This window comes from Geospiza fortis, unplaced genomic scaffold (genome assembly GCF_000277835.1).
Source record: "Geospiza fortis unplaced genomic scaffold, GeoFor_1.0 scaffold41, whole genome shotgun sequence".
Taxonomy (NCBI): Eukaryota; Metazoa; Chordata; class Aves; order Passeriformes; family Thraupidae; genus Geospiza; species Geospiza fortis.
In genome coordinates, this window is record NW_005054299.1 from 18314838 (window position 1) to 18330149 (window position 15312).

Genomic DNA, 15312 nt, shown 5'->3' on the forward strand with positions numbered 1-15312 from the left:
TATTACATGGGAGACACCTTCTCTGGAGACTGCTGCTGTAAGAAATCATCAATAAACCTTTGTGAAGCAGCAACATTCAGTTTTAGATGCTGATAATTTGAACGGTGTTGGGCACAGATAGATCTGTATCAGTGATTCTCAAAGACCTGGATTCAATACAGAAAGCTTTTCCCTTATCAGGCTTGTTCGATTTGTTTGAAACACTAAAGGAGAAAAGCATGAAGTCAGATTCCCAAGTGCCTTTCTCAGGGACCTTTGCTTCCAAACCCGTGAATCACTAGCAGCATCTAGTGGCTGCAATAAACCAAACATTTTCAGGTTGACTGTGGCATGAAATACAGGCAAATCAGTTCTAAATGGTGTTTTTTTAGCTTAGTTACATGACTACCTTGAATTACAGCAACACCAGTGTTAGAGAGATTCTCTCAGATACTCATGTATTACTGTTAGCCAAGGAACTCCTCCTGCCTGCATCAATCTGGATTTACCCCCGAGGACAAAACAGGTAGACTCTGCCATCATCACAGCCTCTGCTACAGTGATCTGAGCATGGTAGCAAGAACCTGCATTTCCACAAGGCTGGAGAGCATCAGGAAGCAGCATACCAAGTTCACATGGCATGCAGAAGCATAAGACACGTGCTCACAGAGCCTAAGAATAACTTTACACAGTAAGAGAGTACTACGAGCTGCTACACCAGGTCAGAGGGAGGAACAGAAGAAAAGTCAGAGCAACTGAACATCAGTTCCTCCCACCTGCTGCTGTTCTGACAGCCCCTCAAAGGGCAGAATGCATGGTACAGCTGGGACAACTACAAAATATAAAATAGGTTACAATAAAAAAAGAGATGAAGAAGACAGAAATCCCCATGAATTCCCAGCTACTGTAGCAACTGCTTTTTACTGTCAAGGAAAAGAAACTAAAGCAAACAGAACATACAGATACTTTTATTGCTCACCTTTTATACAACAGCACACCTTCAGCCATTTTCTTTCACAGCTTTTTGACAATGTTTATGTACACAAAAAACCCAGCAAGAAGCATTATGTGGCTTTCAGTAAAGAAAAAAACCCAAACATTAGAACACCAAACTCAGCCAGGTTTTGTTTTCTGCAGCAATAATAAAAGGGCTTCCTCCAGGCAGGAACTAATCTTCCCAGGCCGTAGTGCATTTCTTTAAAAAGACAACCCCCAAAACAAATTGCCCTAGATTTGCTGAGCCAGTGGTATTGAACTTGTAAATAAAATAAACTTCAGTTTGTCATTTCTTCTAGCTGATTTCAAGTAAAAATTAGGTTTGGAGGAGGAGCAACTTGTTTTGGATGGATGCAGGTCAGTTTGAATTGCTACACCTAACTACAGGCCTACACACACTATCGGTTCACAATTTAGCTTAGTTTGAAATGATCTTTGCAGATTTTGGCGGCGGTCAGTCTTCATTGTTGAGCAGGTGGGAAAACGTGGTTTAGCAGGAGATAAGGCTACTGAACATGGCATCCACAGTAGAGCTCAGATAACACAAAACCCCATTTGTCAGAGTTCCCTGTGCGTGCACACACGCACTGTAACAGCATCGTGACTGAAACAAGAGGTCAGCAAGAAGAAAAGCAACACTCCAGACTGGTTTAGAACATGTAACTCTACAATGATTTGGGGGAGAAAATGCATAAGTTCTACTGTGTACTATAACAGACAAATTTGACAGGTCTTGGTATTTCTCCAAATCAAAATAGAAGGCAAACACAGCAGGCATATTTAGAACAAAAGTGTTTTGAGCAGAGGGAACCAGTCCAACATCCAAAAAGCATGGCTATTAGTTGATGTTTAGGATGCAGGGGGTAGTGACAATGTCTTTCATTCAGACAGGTAGAGGTGGGTGGGGAGGAGAGGTCTACATGAAATTGTGCTTTGCTCTATGCAAAACATCCCACCCAAAGAGATTCTACCTGCTGCGTACAAACCTGTACTAATTCAAGCAGCATTTAAGTCAGGCCTCTGAAACCAGGTTTCTATTATGTGAGCTCTGCTGAAGTGTGAATTTTTAGCAGCCTCAGCTGGTGAAGTGTCTTCCTTGTCCAAAGCCAGATTGATTATACTGATAACCTCCATGCTGGAAGTGCTGCTCAAACTGCCCTCCTTGATTAAAGTTCTGTCCACCTCTGCCCCCCCAGCCGCCTCCTTGACCTCCTCGGCCACCGCGACCGCCACGGCCACCCCTCCCTCCTCCACGGCCACCCCCTCGGTCACTGTGGGACCCACCATCTTGGTATCTGTTGTCTTGCTGGTAACCACCACCACCACCACCCCCCTGGTAGCCACTTCCAGAATAAGAAGACGACTGGTAGCCACCATAGCCTCCTCCTTGGTAGCCACCACCACCATGGTAGCCACCTGTTTGAAAACCTGCATCTCTGTAGTTGCTCTCCCTGTAGCCGCCATCCTGGTAGCCACCACTTTCGCCATCTGTCCAGCCTCCTTGAAGCTTGTTTCCTCTTCCTCCTCCTCTGCCACCATGATCATAACCACCACGTCCTCCTCGTCCCCCTCGATCATGGCTCCCTTGTTCGTGACCTCCTCGCCCTCCGTACGAAGAGTCATAGCCTCCTCTTCCTCCTCGGTCATGACCCCCGTGGTCGTAACCTCCCCGCCCTCCGTAGGAAGAGTCGTAGCCACCTCTGCCTCCTCTGCCACCGCCTTGCTGCGAGCCACCCTCTGGTCTTTTCTGCCATGGTGGCATCTCAGGAGGTGGAGGTTCAATTTCATTGGGCCTTCCTCCTCTGTCAGGCACTCTGCCCATTAGCACCTGCAAAGGGAAAGGGAAAACTGCCATAGGAGTTGTGACACCTCACACAAGAGTCACATCTACTGAGACACACCACAGATAGCACCCACTCCAAGGTTTTTACATTCAGGCAAGTTTTGTGTTTGAACGTGACAGACCTCTGTGTCCAGTTAATAAAAGTTAAACAGGGATTATCTAGTACTTGAAGCACTGCTAACAAGACAAGTCAAACAGCAGGCACACCACCATGGGCAGCACCAACACAGTCTTTCACTTAACACTTTATTAGTGCAGAGTGCTAAACTAAAATAAGCACAAGTACAATGCAACACACTCTCTCTCCTAACTAGTGCTCTGAGTTCCTGTAGAAGCCACTGACTTGGTAAATAAAGGGCAACAAATTCTATTTTTCAGTGAGGATATGTAGAAACTTAACAACAGACAGGTGTGAGCACTGATCAGAGTGGAACAAGATTCTAGAGGTCTTTACCTGTCTAAGGATGGTGTGACCTTAAAAATTTAGCAAGTCAAAATGGGACAGGACATTTGTACTGCTTGAAGTTTTGAAGAAATATAACAAAGGAGCTTCAATGGAAGTAGGCCACTTTGCTATTTTACACTACTGTTTTGGAAAACATTTAGTAGTGATAATGGAGATAAGTTAACAGATTATACATCAGCAGCAGGGCAGTACTGCATTCCTACTACAACATACATACAGTCTGGTGAAAGGGTCAACCTGTCTTACTACTTAATTTCTTTCACACCAACAACACTAAAATGGTGCAGAAATTTTTTGGGTAGGATGGGCTGTGGCCAAATCAGCACACTCCAAAATTAATTAAAACTTTACCAGAGGTACAGTTGGCACTCAAAAGGTAGAAGAGCATGCACCTATCCCCACAATTTTAAAGCACCAAGTATGCTGCTGTACATAGCTACTGAGCTGCAAGTTCAGTATATATATTTTTTTGAGCCTATTACTCTTGTAAAGTCATAATTTTTGAAACAAGCTAAATTATTTAGTCTAAGTCATTTTTCTCCTATGTCATTATTAGAACTATACACTTGATTGTAATCTATTTGTGTACTGAGGGCAATCTAATTTGTGGGATCCTTGCCTTGTGATTTATTACATTCTATTTACACAGACCAGAAACAGTTACTATGTAGATGTTATTTTAGACACCGTGGCAGAATCAGGTAGCAGTGGAGTAATGGCTTTTGTAATTCTAGCAAGACAGAGCAGGCCTACTCCCACTGAAAGTAATCCAAGGTATTTCAGCAATTTTTACTGCCCCAAAGAAGGGACACTGTGAACCTCAAAAGCTGAAACTGCACTATCCATAATCCACTGATACATTATCTGTAATACATAAACACCAAATCTCTTATCCTTTATTTCCAAATTCCACTTACAATCCTGAAAAAAAATAGGATTTATTACTACATTCAAGTTACTTAAATATTCCTAAAAGAACAAGACATTTGTCACCAAAGGTACCTTATTAATGGCACACGCAGTCTTCTCTCGGATGGATCCACTGCTGGTTCTCATAATCTTAGACAGATCCTGCCGAGCTGCCAAGAGATTTGCAATTGATATAGTGCACTTAGTAGATAAGAGGGCACGTTTTGGCTGGTAGACTTTGGCCAGTTTTTCTGTTTGACTCTGTTGGAGCAAAGAAAAATAAAACCCAGTCAGTTAAAGCAATAGGACATCTCATGAAAAGAATCAAATCAATACTGAATAACAAGCCACTACTGCAAACAGAAGAAAAAGTTATATAAAATCAGTGAGAACTACTTTATAACTTAGGATTACTTCAATCAAACTAGCATTTGTCATATTAATTTCTTAAGTAAATAGGAAACACAATTCTGACTGAAATGCCAAGACACCAATGAGCTGACAATTTCAACATACACATCAAACTATTATTTCCAGGCAGTCAAACACAGAATAGAGGTGTGCCATATAGTTACATGAATTGCTGCTAAAATCCAGAAGACACTGAAACACATCTGTGTTTAGCCTCCAGACCCCCTTCTGTGCCTTCACCCTGACCTGTACCCATTCCAGCTGGGCCAGCATCACCCCATCTCCAGCCCTTAGCAGAAAAAAGTCCTGTTAACTCATTTCACTCTTCACTCCAGTCAGCTTTTCACAAAGACAAGGCACCAAGAGGCCTGGCAGAGCTAGAAATGAGATCCTACACCCAACTTTGCCTTGTATGCAATGTCTCTTCCTCTACTGCCTTTCAGCATTAACCACTCTGGCTTTCTTGAACACCTCAAAAGTTTTCCAGCTGAGACACAGGAGAAATCTGTGCTATCACACATGAGTTACTACACAAGTTACATCTCTCTTCAGAGTGTAACATCTATCAACAGAGTGTAGTGTGTGATGCAGTCAGGATATACAGATTGCAATCTGAATGCAGATGATGGCAATGGGGACAGGCAAACCAGGTTTCCCAACATATCTTAACAGTGCAAAAACTTAGAAGCACATTTTAAAATCCTAAAAAAAAATCTTGTTTTCCATCCAAAGGCAGCAAATTGGAATATGGCACTGGCTAAAGGTAGAAGCAAAAATATTCACAAGAGTTACTAGTGTATTATTCCCTGGTAAGTTTGACTGAGCTCTGAGCACAGTATTTTGGTCCTATGATACTGTTTTAGGTGAAACTTGAAATTTTAAGTTTAAAAAAATCCCTAATAATAGACTGCAAGGGTTTTTCTCCCTGGTGTTTCCACCATCTGGAGAAGTGGCTATTTAGTAATTTACGATTATATTCTGATACTTTTCAAATAAAAAAGAAAATTATCATCTTGCTAAAAGTTACTGTTAAAACAAACTCTTTTGTGTCTCTGGAATACTACAGCAACATTCTCCAAATTTGTATTGTTATGCTTCTAAAAATATTTGCATTTTAATAGATATAAATGCATATACACAATTTGTGGGTTTTGTGAAAATATTTTGTGCAGCTAGTCAAGTTCAAAAGTATCTGAGAATTCCTAAGAAAAAACACAAAACCACATGGATAAAGATGCCAAAGCTGTAACAGAATTAGAAATCCCTGGTTTTAAAACATAATTCACACTTTTGCTCATTTTTATTCACTATTAAAATACTTAGATAGTCAGCTAGTTCTTCAGTCATCTACTAAAAAGCCTGAAGAATACAAGGTTTAATAGAAAGTACAACAGTAGAAGTCCTACTCAGATGATGAAACAAAATGGGACAGGTCACAGTTTATTAATAAGTATAGCTGCTTTTTGAAAAAACAAACACTTATCAAGAAAAAAACACTCAATGATTCTATGTGTCACAGTTTAGCACTAATAACTCTGTCTCAAACACTATCAGCAGTATACTTAACACCATGTTAGCAGATCTGGTTTAGTCCTGGAAAATAAATTACATCTACTATTTTTTAAAACCCTGTCATTTCTTTCTGAGACATAGGAAATAGAGAAATCATGTTAATTATTTCTAAAAGCAGAATACGTATCATGTACTTAAGGGAGAACAGATCTCATGTCACAGCCACTTGCACAGTTCAAAGACAAAAGAGGCACATAAATCATCACCCTGTCTATAAGGTAAGAAGAAGTAGTGCCTTAGCAGCTTTTCTCATGTGCATCTGTGGAGTTGTGATTGCAGACACAATTTGAGTTAGGGAAATCTGATTGCTGTGGACAGCACAAAGTAAGATAAGGGATGGTCAACAGGAAGATGCTTTTCTACCATCACATAAGACACAGCACTTAATGTTTCACATGGTACTCTTAACACAGCTGGATCAGTAATCTTTACTTTTTCCAGTGGCTTTGGTGTGTAGTTATATACAGTCTGACTTCTCATTTTAGAGACTGATTTAAAATCCAACAGTTTTAAGTAACACATTTTTATTCGTCTTCCATTGTCATACACTTCTTTAAAACTCAAAACAAAACCAGACAACTCCTGTGATTATTTTGGACTCATGAAGGACAAAACAATGATGCAGTTTTCCAGAGATACTTATTATAAAGTGTTACCATCAACCAGGACTTCATAGCAAGCTGTCTGTACCTTAGCTCTGTCTGACCAGCCGAAGGATTGCACAGTAACATCCAAACGTTTGACTAACAGTTTTCTTCGGACTTCGTACTCGTTGGCTATGGCTTGATTAATTGCTTCTATTTTTTCCTGAAACAAAAATTTGCAAACAATCTATAGATTAAAGTGTTTCTACTTAATAAACTACGTGGACGAAAGAGAGTATAACACAGAGAAAATATGCATGGCTTAAGACTGCAATTATCTACCTTGTCAAATGGACTCACAGCCAAGCTGTGCCTGCTGATGTTACTTTCCTGAAGCTTCCAAGGCTTATGTTCATTCAGCCTTTTACCATTTCTAACAGCACAAAAACTGCACACACTGCTGAGGCACTTCTCAACATCCACCAGGACAGAGAAACAAAGGTGAGAAGATACTACAGGCAACAAGCTGAAGCAACGGCATACATAACTCCTAAAAACAGGATGTTCGTGCCTTCTTAAAAAGTAGAAAGCTTAAGGATAAAGACAGAGCAAAGATAAAGACTAAAAGTAAGTACAGTACTGCAAGAGGATCTTGATTAAAGCACAGTCTGCATACAGCCAAAACAACAAAGTGCCCTACAGCAAAAAGCCATCATGAGAAACAGCTGGTAACAGACAGTGGTTTAGTTAGAGCAGCAGGTGAGATATGCACCATCACAGAAATAATAAGTATATTTAAAGAGGCCAGCTGGAGGGAGAACAGAGGGGCCCACCCTCAGTCTCAACAATACAAGCACTGACGGAAGCAGACTGCTGGGGGAAGATGCGATTCAGCCTGAAGTGAGAGAGACGAGAGACCTGAAGTCTTGCAGCAGCAGCCACAGCTGTGAGCCTGGTGCAGCAGCAGCCACAGCTGTGAGCCTGGTGCAGCGGCAGTGGTTAACCCAGGCGCCATGCTCCCAGTACAGCAGGTGACAAATCCCAGCTGGAGAAGATCACAGCTCTGCAGCCTGGGTGTACAATGTCTCTCCCAGCTCCTACCTGCATACTCACTGCCTCTTGGAGAGGCTATGAAGGAAGCAGACTACTCCAAGTGACAAAAAGAGGGGGACATTATGAACAGACGAAGCCCCAGAAGGAGACATGCCACCGTCTCAGCAGGACTAGATCACACAGACAGGGCTGGTAAAGGGCAGGAGAGGAAGGTTTAAGCTACTGCACAAGCATGCTGGTCAGCACCACCACTGTAGGTCTCTCATTTTGGAAAAGTTTAACCTGCACCTGGACCTAGAGATTCATGAGTCTAAGATCTTATCAGTTGCTGTACATTTATTGCACCAACATATACATTATACTGCAAGAAATTATCTTCTTGTCTTCAGAAAGAGAAAAATCATTTTGCAAAACACAGGATCAATACTTTGCACACTTGGAAAAGGGAAATGGGCTCTAATACCTGCAACTACTCACCCAGTGAGCTGGTCCCAGTTGTTTCTTTAATAAAGGTTTTCCAACATGATTAGGTGGAACCTTTGCTAGAGTTTCCTTCAGCTGTGAGGAGACATATAAAAATATAAGCTTTGGCTAAAAAAAATTGTTTTTCAAGATTCATATTAAAGGAGAGGACTGTTGGACAGTGAAAGGCATGACACAGCAACCTCCAATATCAAGTTATTTTCTCTGGAACAGAGAGCACACTTCTTTTGGAAAGCAACTGGTTTTAGATTTCTGGTAGTCTCAGCTATAATTATTTAAAAATTAAGAGTAGGGACTATAGAATAGATCAGCAGTAAAAACAAAGACACCATGAGGTACTGCTACTCTTGAAGTCATAGGGATTATTCTACACATCATCTTTTTAATCCAGAAAAGAACCCACATTTGTATCAAAAAGCTTATTTTAAGATGATGTAAAATGTAACGACCCAAAGAAGGCCTCCTCTATACAATCAAAAGGAGAAAAATCTTCAGTATGAAATTTTAACTATTTTGCATTTTAGGAGTTTGGACACAAATTATCTATCCCATCTCAAAATTTCTTAGGACTTCAAAGGGGAAGAAATGGAGTGGCAGTGACAAAAACTTCCAAAAGTAGTTTGGAAAAAAAACCACCAACTTGTTCATTCCAGCATGTGATCTAACACATTCAGTGACCTGGTTTTCCAATGATACTGAGCAAAATTTATTTAGGATTTTAAACCTAAGTGTTTTCAAATAGCACTGTTTGGAGGAGCTTTGTAATCACAGAATACTCTGCACTGGAAGGGACCCATATCTGTTCTTCAAAGTTAAAGACTGTCTTCTGCCATTCCCTATCTGCTGTTCTGCTCTCCCCTATCCTGCATATTAAGTGACTAAATGTGATTTAAAAGCTTTCTGTCTCCAACCTTTGGTCTGTGCACTGGACAGTCCATTCCACTTAATTCCTCTGATTTATAAAAATTACTCAGAAATAATTTTTTTTTTAAATCACAACAGCCTGGAGAACACACACACGCAAGGAATAAAAATAAATGGAATCACAAGAAATGATGAAGTCTTAGGGAGAAGGTGTTATGTTTTACTTTAGTTACACCACCTTTTAACCAAAATATCTTTAAAACATTAGGTTCTCGTACAAATTTGTTTAGGTGTATTTCTTGAAAAACATTTCTCTTTAACATTCTTCCTGAGGCCCAGGATGAGCACTTTCTATGTCTTCTGCAACAAGTGATGGCATCAAAACCTAGAGCAGTTACCCTGAAAAGCGATGATAGCAACAGCCTCTGACCTCATGCCTTGGCATGGAAAAATCCTTCAAAATAATTTTCAACATTCTGACTCTTTGTATATGCATTGAAACACATTAACTCTCCTTCACAATTCAAACACTGCTGTTTCACAAGAGGCAAATCTCACCCAGGTAGCAGAACTAGTTTCCATCAAAACAACAACATCATAAATATTCAAATTTTTCTTCCTTTGGATCTTACTTTTTTTTCAATTCCGCTGAAGAACTGGAACATCGTTATGTTGGCGGGAGGCTTGGACATGCCTAAAGCAATGCAGATGCCTTTCAGCTCCTGAAAGACTTCACTGCCACCCCCTTCCTGGGCTTTTTTAGGAGGGGCATTCACACACAGCATTCTGGCAGCTTCCAGTTCTGAGATGAGGTATGCTGGGGTAAGAAAAATTAGATTTGACAATCAGATATAAAAGAGTTATTTTAGAGCCAGTGAAAACTCAAGTGCTTCAACAAACAAATGTGCAAACTGACTGTTTTGGATAGAGAGAGGGATAGAAATTTTGTATCTACAAAATTTCTTGTATCTTCAAGATATCTTGTATCTTTAATTTTCTTGTATCTTCAAGAACACTGGTATTTACAATCACTGAGTTCAGTGCTAGAAACACAACAAATAGAGGACAGGTTTAGTACAACCAATTAAAGCCTGGAAAAAATCCCTATGATTCCAGCAAGTATTAATCCCAGAGTTCAACAGTGCATAGCTCTTTTCCTTCAGGTTTTGCCCAGCAAAGACAGGAAATTAGGACCATGGAAACAAGCAGGATGAGGGACTGAGATGTGTATTTTAGGGTACACAAGCAAGCGCTTCTTGAGGTTCTAGGAAACAAGCAAGGTAACAAGTAGAGAGAAGTGAAATGTCAAATCAATCTCCTCTACTTCCCCACACAAAACATAGAGTGGAAGAATAATCCCAGCGAGAAGTACTATTGAGAATTCATGTTTACAATAACTTCAGAAAGAAAGGCTGTGACTGATGAAATAGAAGCTAGAATGGCTGAAATTTCTTCAATATCAGAACTGTAAGAGCCTACTATCACATTGTAACTCCTTCCCCAAACAAAAAGAGAAAAATCAAAATCACAACTTCTGAACACCATATATGCCCAGAATTTCAGCATCAGGTGTCATTTACAGCGATATAAATTTACAATTATATAAACAGCCATTGTTTGCAGGTGTCAAAACTTTAAGGTTTGAATTTTAAAAAAAGCACAAGTTTAACAATGCTTTTCTCCTTAATCATAGTCAATGACCATAGTAATAATATACATAAACACTTCTAAAAATAAGAAAAACTGATACTGCAGACACACTTGTGAGCAGGGAAGTAAACCCACGGATATACAAAAGAAGCTCATTAGTTATAAAACTGGGACAGATAAAAAGATTAAGAAAAGAACACAGCATTTTAATGATCTCTAGAATGCCGTCTCCTAAAGATACAGAATACCTTATAAATAAAAAAATTCTTAGAATATGTAAAACAGTGAAGCATCCTTTGTAAGCTCTTTCAGCAACACTTTATACAGGTTTTTCTTACATTGAACTTTCAATTACTTACACTCTTTTCAGGCCTACTGAAAAAGAAACTAGCAGGAGAATTTTGTTTCAAAAATTTACAGATCATATTTAAGCTGTCTTCAATCTCCCCTAACAATCACAGAAATTTTTAAGTCTATCACTAAGATGAATGTTCTTTAGATAGCTATTCTATTTTTGCACAACTTTTCTGAACCAGCCTGAAACTCCTGTACTTTTTGTTTTGCAGATGCTAGTGCCTAACATTGTATTCTAGTGATGCTGCGTATTAGGACAATCAATCCTAATTACTTGGGTTTATTTGGTGCTTTCATCTCCCAGCAATACCGCTACATCTTCCAAGTAACAAACTGTGCTGTATTTCATTAAAATGTAAAATACCCTGGCATTTCACTACAGAGGGTTATCCTGTTTCTCCTGAAAAAAACTAGTTTTATGGCTCACATACAACAGGATACCTAATAAGTTCACTTGACACAGCTAAAGAAAGCTATGCAGCTATGGTGGTACACAAAAAAGGAATTTGGCACTACTGCAATTTCACATTTGAATATTACCAAAATGTACATCCCAAAGGACCTCTGGGATAAACAGTGTGTCACAGACAAACCAAATTTATTGAATGGCTTGGCTTACAGAAAACAAGCTGAAGATCGCTTGAGCTACAAACTATTTCAAATGAAACAACTACCTCACTTCATCTGACATTTTTAAACACACTATAAGAAATATTCAGATTAAGTCTAATCATCTTTCTCCTACTGTTGAAATACAAGAAATTATTTACAGAGTAGGCTCCTGTATCTCAGAAGAAGGCAGAACTAAATTTCTGTTTTGAAAAGTTAAAGAATCAGCAGCAACTGAGGAAGCAAATAAAAAATTACTTCATCTTAATTTTAAAATTAGATTAAAATTAGTACTACAGTTTCTAACTCAAGCTTATATTTTTATTGTAATGTGAATTAATATCACACACCTTTTACAAATTCAAGTACTATTTCTTCTCCTCTAACATTTCATAAGGAGAAAAAAAAAACAATTCAGCTATTGAGATCTGATGGGTGGAAAAGGAAAGACACCATTGCTAATGTTAATTTCCTTTCAGTCAGCAGAAAGCAACAGTGAAGCTATTTACTAAGGATGTTGATCAAAAGAACTGGGAGCTGGGATAAAACATTCTCTCTTTCCTAACAATTCTGACTGCTGTCTGTGTAGGAAAATTCAAGTTTTGTTGCACATTGCAAGTCATCACACTGGGAGCCTCTAAAATTACAATCCATCTGATGTTAGTGGTCATTTTTACAACCATGCTAAGTAGAGTTCAGCAGCTAAATTCTGGCAGAAGTCTTCAAATAATTCCCTCTTTGTTGTGTCTTTTGGGAAGTGATAGGACAGGCTTTTTGCTCGTGAATGTCAAAAAGGTTAACATTCAAAGTATTTTCTCTCATATACTTGGTACATATTGACTGGTAAACCCAGAAGTATAATACTCTGATGCTGTAAATTACCTAAAAATATGCATTATTTTTACTGTATCTACACTGTAGTACATTGTGGTAAAGAAACCAGTACCTCATTAAGTGTAAGAAACAATACTATAAATCTTGCAGAAAATCAGGTTTGCTTGCAAGCATCCTTTTAACTTACTAAGCAGCAAGAGACAGTTCTTTTGATTATGAAGGCGTTTTGTCACATCTCCTGATGTTAATGATGCATATGGACAGTTCATTTCAGACAGCAGCCCACTCATTTCAAGCTGAAATTCTTCTGCTTCATTTGGACCTTAGAAAGAAGAGAATAATAATTCATTCACTGCTAATATATAGGGGGTATGATTAGAATGAATTAGCTATTTAAAAAAATACGTATTTTGTGCGAGTTGCTATTTAACATTAAGTCCCATTTTCAATGGAGGTCAAGTGCATTTCTTGGGCTCCTGCAAGACACAGCACAACCTATTTGGATCCATGATATGCTCCATTAATATAAAAGTATGCTTCACTGACAGCTTTTCCAAGCTACAACAGACAGGCACTGGCAATTTCTACAAGGAAAGAGGACATTAAAAACTATCATGAATAATAAATGTGGCTTATGAGTTCTCACTTTTTCCTATTATTTCTCCCTGTAAGCTCACATTTGTCAACTGATTTTATTTCATATCAATATCCTTTAAAAATAAGGAAGTCACATAAACCAAACTTTTGACTGATATTTCTGTCAAAAATTACTGAAACTAATCAGAATTTGTTAGGTTAAAAAAACACACCAGTGATGAGAAATAACATTTTTTTATCTTTTGGAAAGAGACTTCACCCCCAAATTTCTGTTATTCCTAAACTGAAGACATACAAAATGAGGGTAGGACTTCATGGTACCCCAGCTAACATGTTTCTGTCACTTGTGTTTAAAGAATTTGAGATAGGTGTTGGAAGACTTCTGGATTGTATTTTTACATAAAACAAAAAATAGGAACCTTGTACTATTAGAAGGGGTGAGATACTGTGTTGTTACAGAGAAAGAATATGAAATACACTCAAAGAAGAAAGAATGAATATGTCAAAAAGAGAAAGGAAAGTAACAGACGTTGAGGTAAAAGGCAGCAACCTTTGGCCACTGAGTAAACACAAAGCTAAGCTCATAAAGGCATTATGAGTTAATATATTAGATATTCAGGAATGTGGGTTATCACACCAATTTAATAATTTGATCTGTAAATTTGTCATGACTAGCTGATCAAAATTAACTTTTTTTCTGAAAGCTATAGTTTGTTTCCTCTACCAAAATGAAAAACAATAATTTTCAGGCTCCTTCTCAAAAATTCATAGCAAGCACAGAGTTAAGAGAACTAACAGTAAAAAGAAGATATGATTACTGTAGTCACAAGAATGTTACTTTGAACAGTAGTACACTGACATCAAAATTACAAATAAAAGCATTGAAATAAAAGTATTCTCACAATCTAGTAAAAACCTCACTAGCATTAATGTTTCCCTAAATCCATCTAAGAACTTTAAAAGACAATATGGTTGAAAAATTAACAGAAAAAGCTAACTTCAGAAGAAAGACTCTTTGATTGCCACTATTATTTCAACCTCTACTGGCTGTTCATCAGGCAAACTTGAGGTGGAAAACATCCAAAATCTGGCAGTGTGCAGACAATACTCCCTGGTACAAGAGATATGGCCAGCCCTAATCTCTGTGGCATGCAGGAACACACACTAAGTGCATGTTGGTGCTGGAGTTATGACTACTTACTGTTGGTTGCCTGCACGTTCTCCTCCAGTTTACAGAAGAGCCGTAACTCAGACACCAGCCAAGCGCAGAGTTTGGTGAATTCAGGGGAGCTGGCTCCATGGGAGACCACCTGAGCCAGCGCGCCGTCGTCTAACAAGGGACCTTTGTAACTGAGAGGGAAAACAAAAGCACAGTTTATTAATCTTTGCTGTGACCAGTGACCTTGGACAGATTTATCTTATGCTGGATGCATATTGAGAGGAACAACCACAACACATCTGCAGTGCTGATCTCATGGAATGGTGATTCCTGGACTGAACTGTAGCAAGAACCACACTGAAAACACCAGAGCAAACTCAGAATTTGTGTGCATCTTAACTTACCATCACAGAGACCATGTCACAAAATATCATCATCAAAGGTTTCCTCCTGGAGAATGTTACCATGTACAGTGGCAACTTCTCTGCCTCTACCTCCTGAAGATGCTACTGACAACAGACCTATCCAGGGCAACTGCAGTCCCAAGGAATCCTTCCTGAGCTCTCCATGTGGGATAATTACTGCTGAACAAGTGCATCTTTTCTGTCACTTCCTATCACGTATGAAAGGGCTGCCTTACAAAACAAAGCCTTTGATAGAAATAGTACAAAAGTGATCTGCATAATCATCTCTTGAAAAACCAACCTCCCTAAATATACACAAGAAAAATTAATGGAATCAGTTCTTTGCATAAGCAAAGAAAGCACGAGTTTGTAGATGAGATCTTAGAAAACACAGCTTTCAGGACATCTGTGTACTGATAATCTCTCAGAGGGAGAATGAAGAGTAGAGAGAAGGCTGCCTTATCAACCAGGTAGAAGCACAAGTCAGAGTTTACCTCAGTATTTTAGGAAAAACATGTACAATATTATTTTGATATATTGCCCCC

At 38.9% G+C, this 15312-nt stretch overlaps 1 protein-coding gene across 1 annotated transcript; it reads right to left on the bottom strand.

Moving 5' to 3' along the window:
• Positions 1 to 931: 931 nt before the first annotated feature.
• Positions 932 to 14549, bottom strand: FAM98A (family with sequence similarity 98 member A). The gene is made up of 8 exons (XM_031060496.1): positions 14406 to 14549; positions 12795 to 12929; positions 9793 to 9977; positions 8291 to 8371; positions 6867 to 6983; positions 4287 to 4454; positions 2680 to 2803; positions 932 to 2601 (listed from the first exon to the last, which is right to left on the bottom strand). The coding sequence occupies exons 2-8, from the start codon at positions 12895 to 12897 to the stop codon at positions 2051 to 2053; spliced, it is 1329 nt and encodes a 442-aa protein (XP_030916356.1). The 5' UTR covers positions 12898 to 12929; positions 14406 to 14549; the 3' UTR covers positions 932 to 2050.
• Positions 14550 to 15312: the final 763 nt, after the last annotated feature.

Excerpts from the sequence above, each read along its gene's own strand:
- FAM98A (XM_031060496.1), bottom strand. The coding sequence starts at position 12,897 with ATGAGTGGGCTGCTGTCTGAAATGAACTGTCCATATGCATCATTAACA. Across the intron at positions 9,978-12,794 it reads GAACTGTCTCTTGCTGCTTA|CATACCTCATCTCAGAACTG; the intron begins GTAAGTTAAAAG and ends TTCTTACCCCAG. Across the intron at positions 2,602-2,679 it reads GCAAGGCGGTGGCAGAGGAG|GCTATGACTCTTCGTACGGA; the intron begins GCAGAGGTGGCT and ends GAGGAAGAGGAG.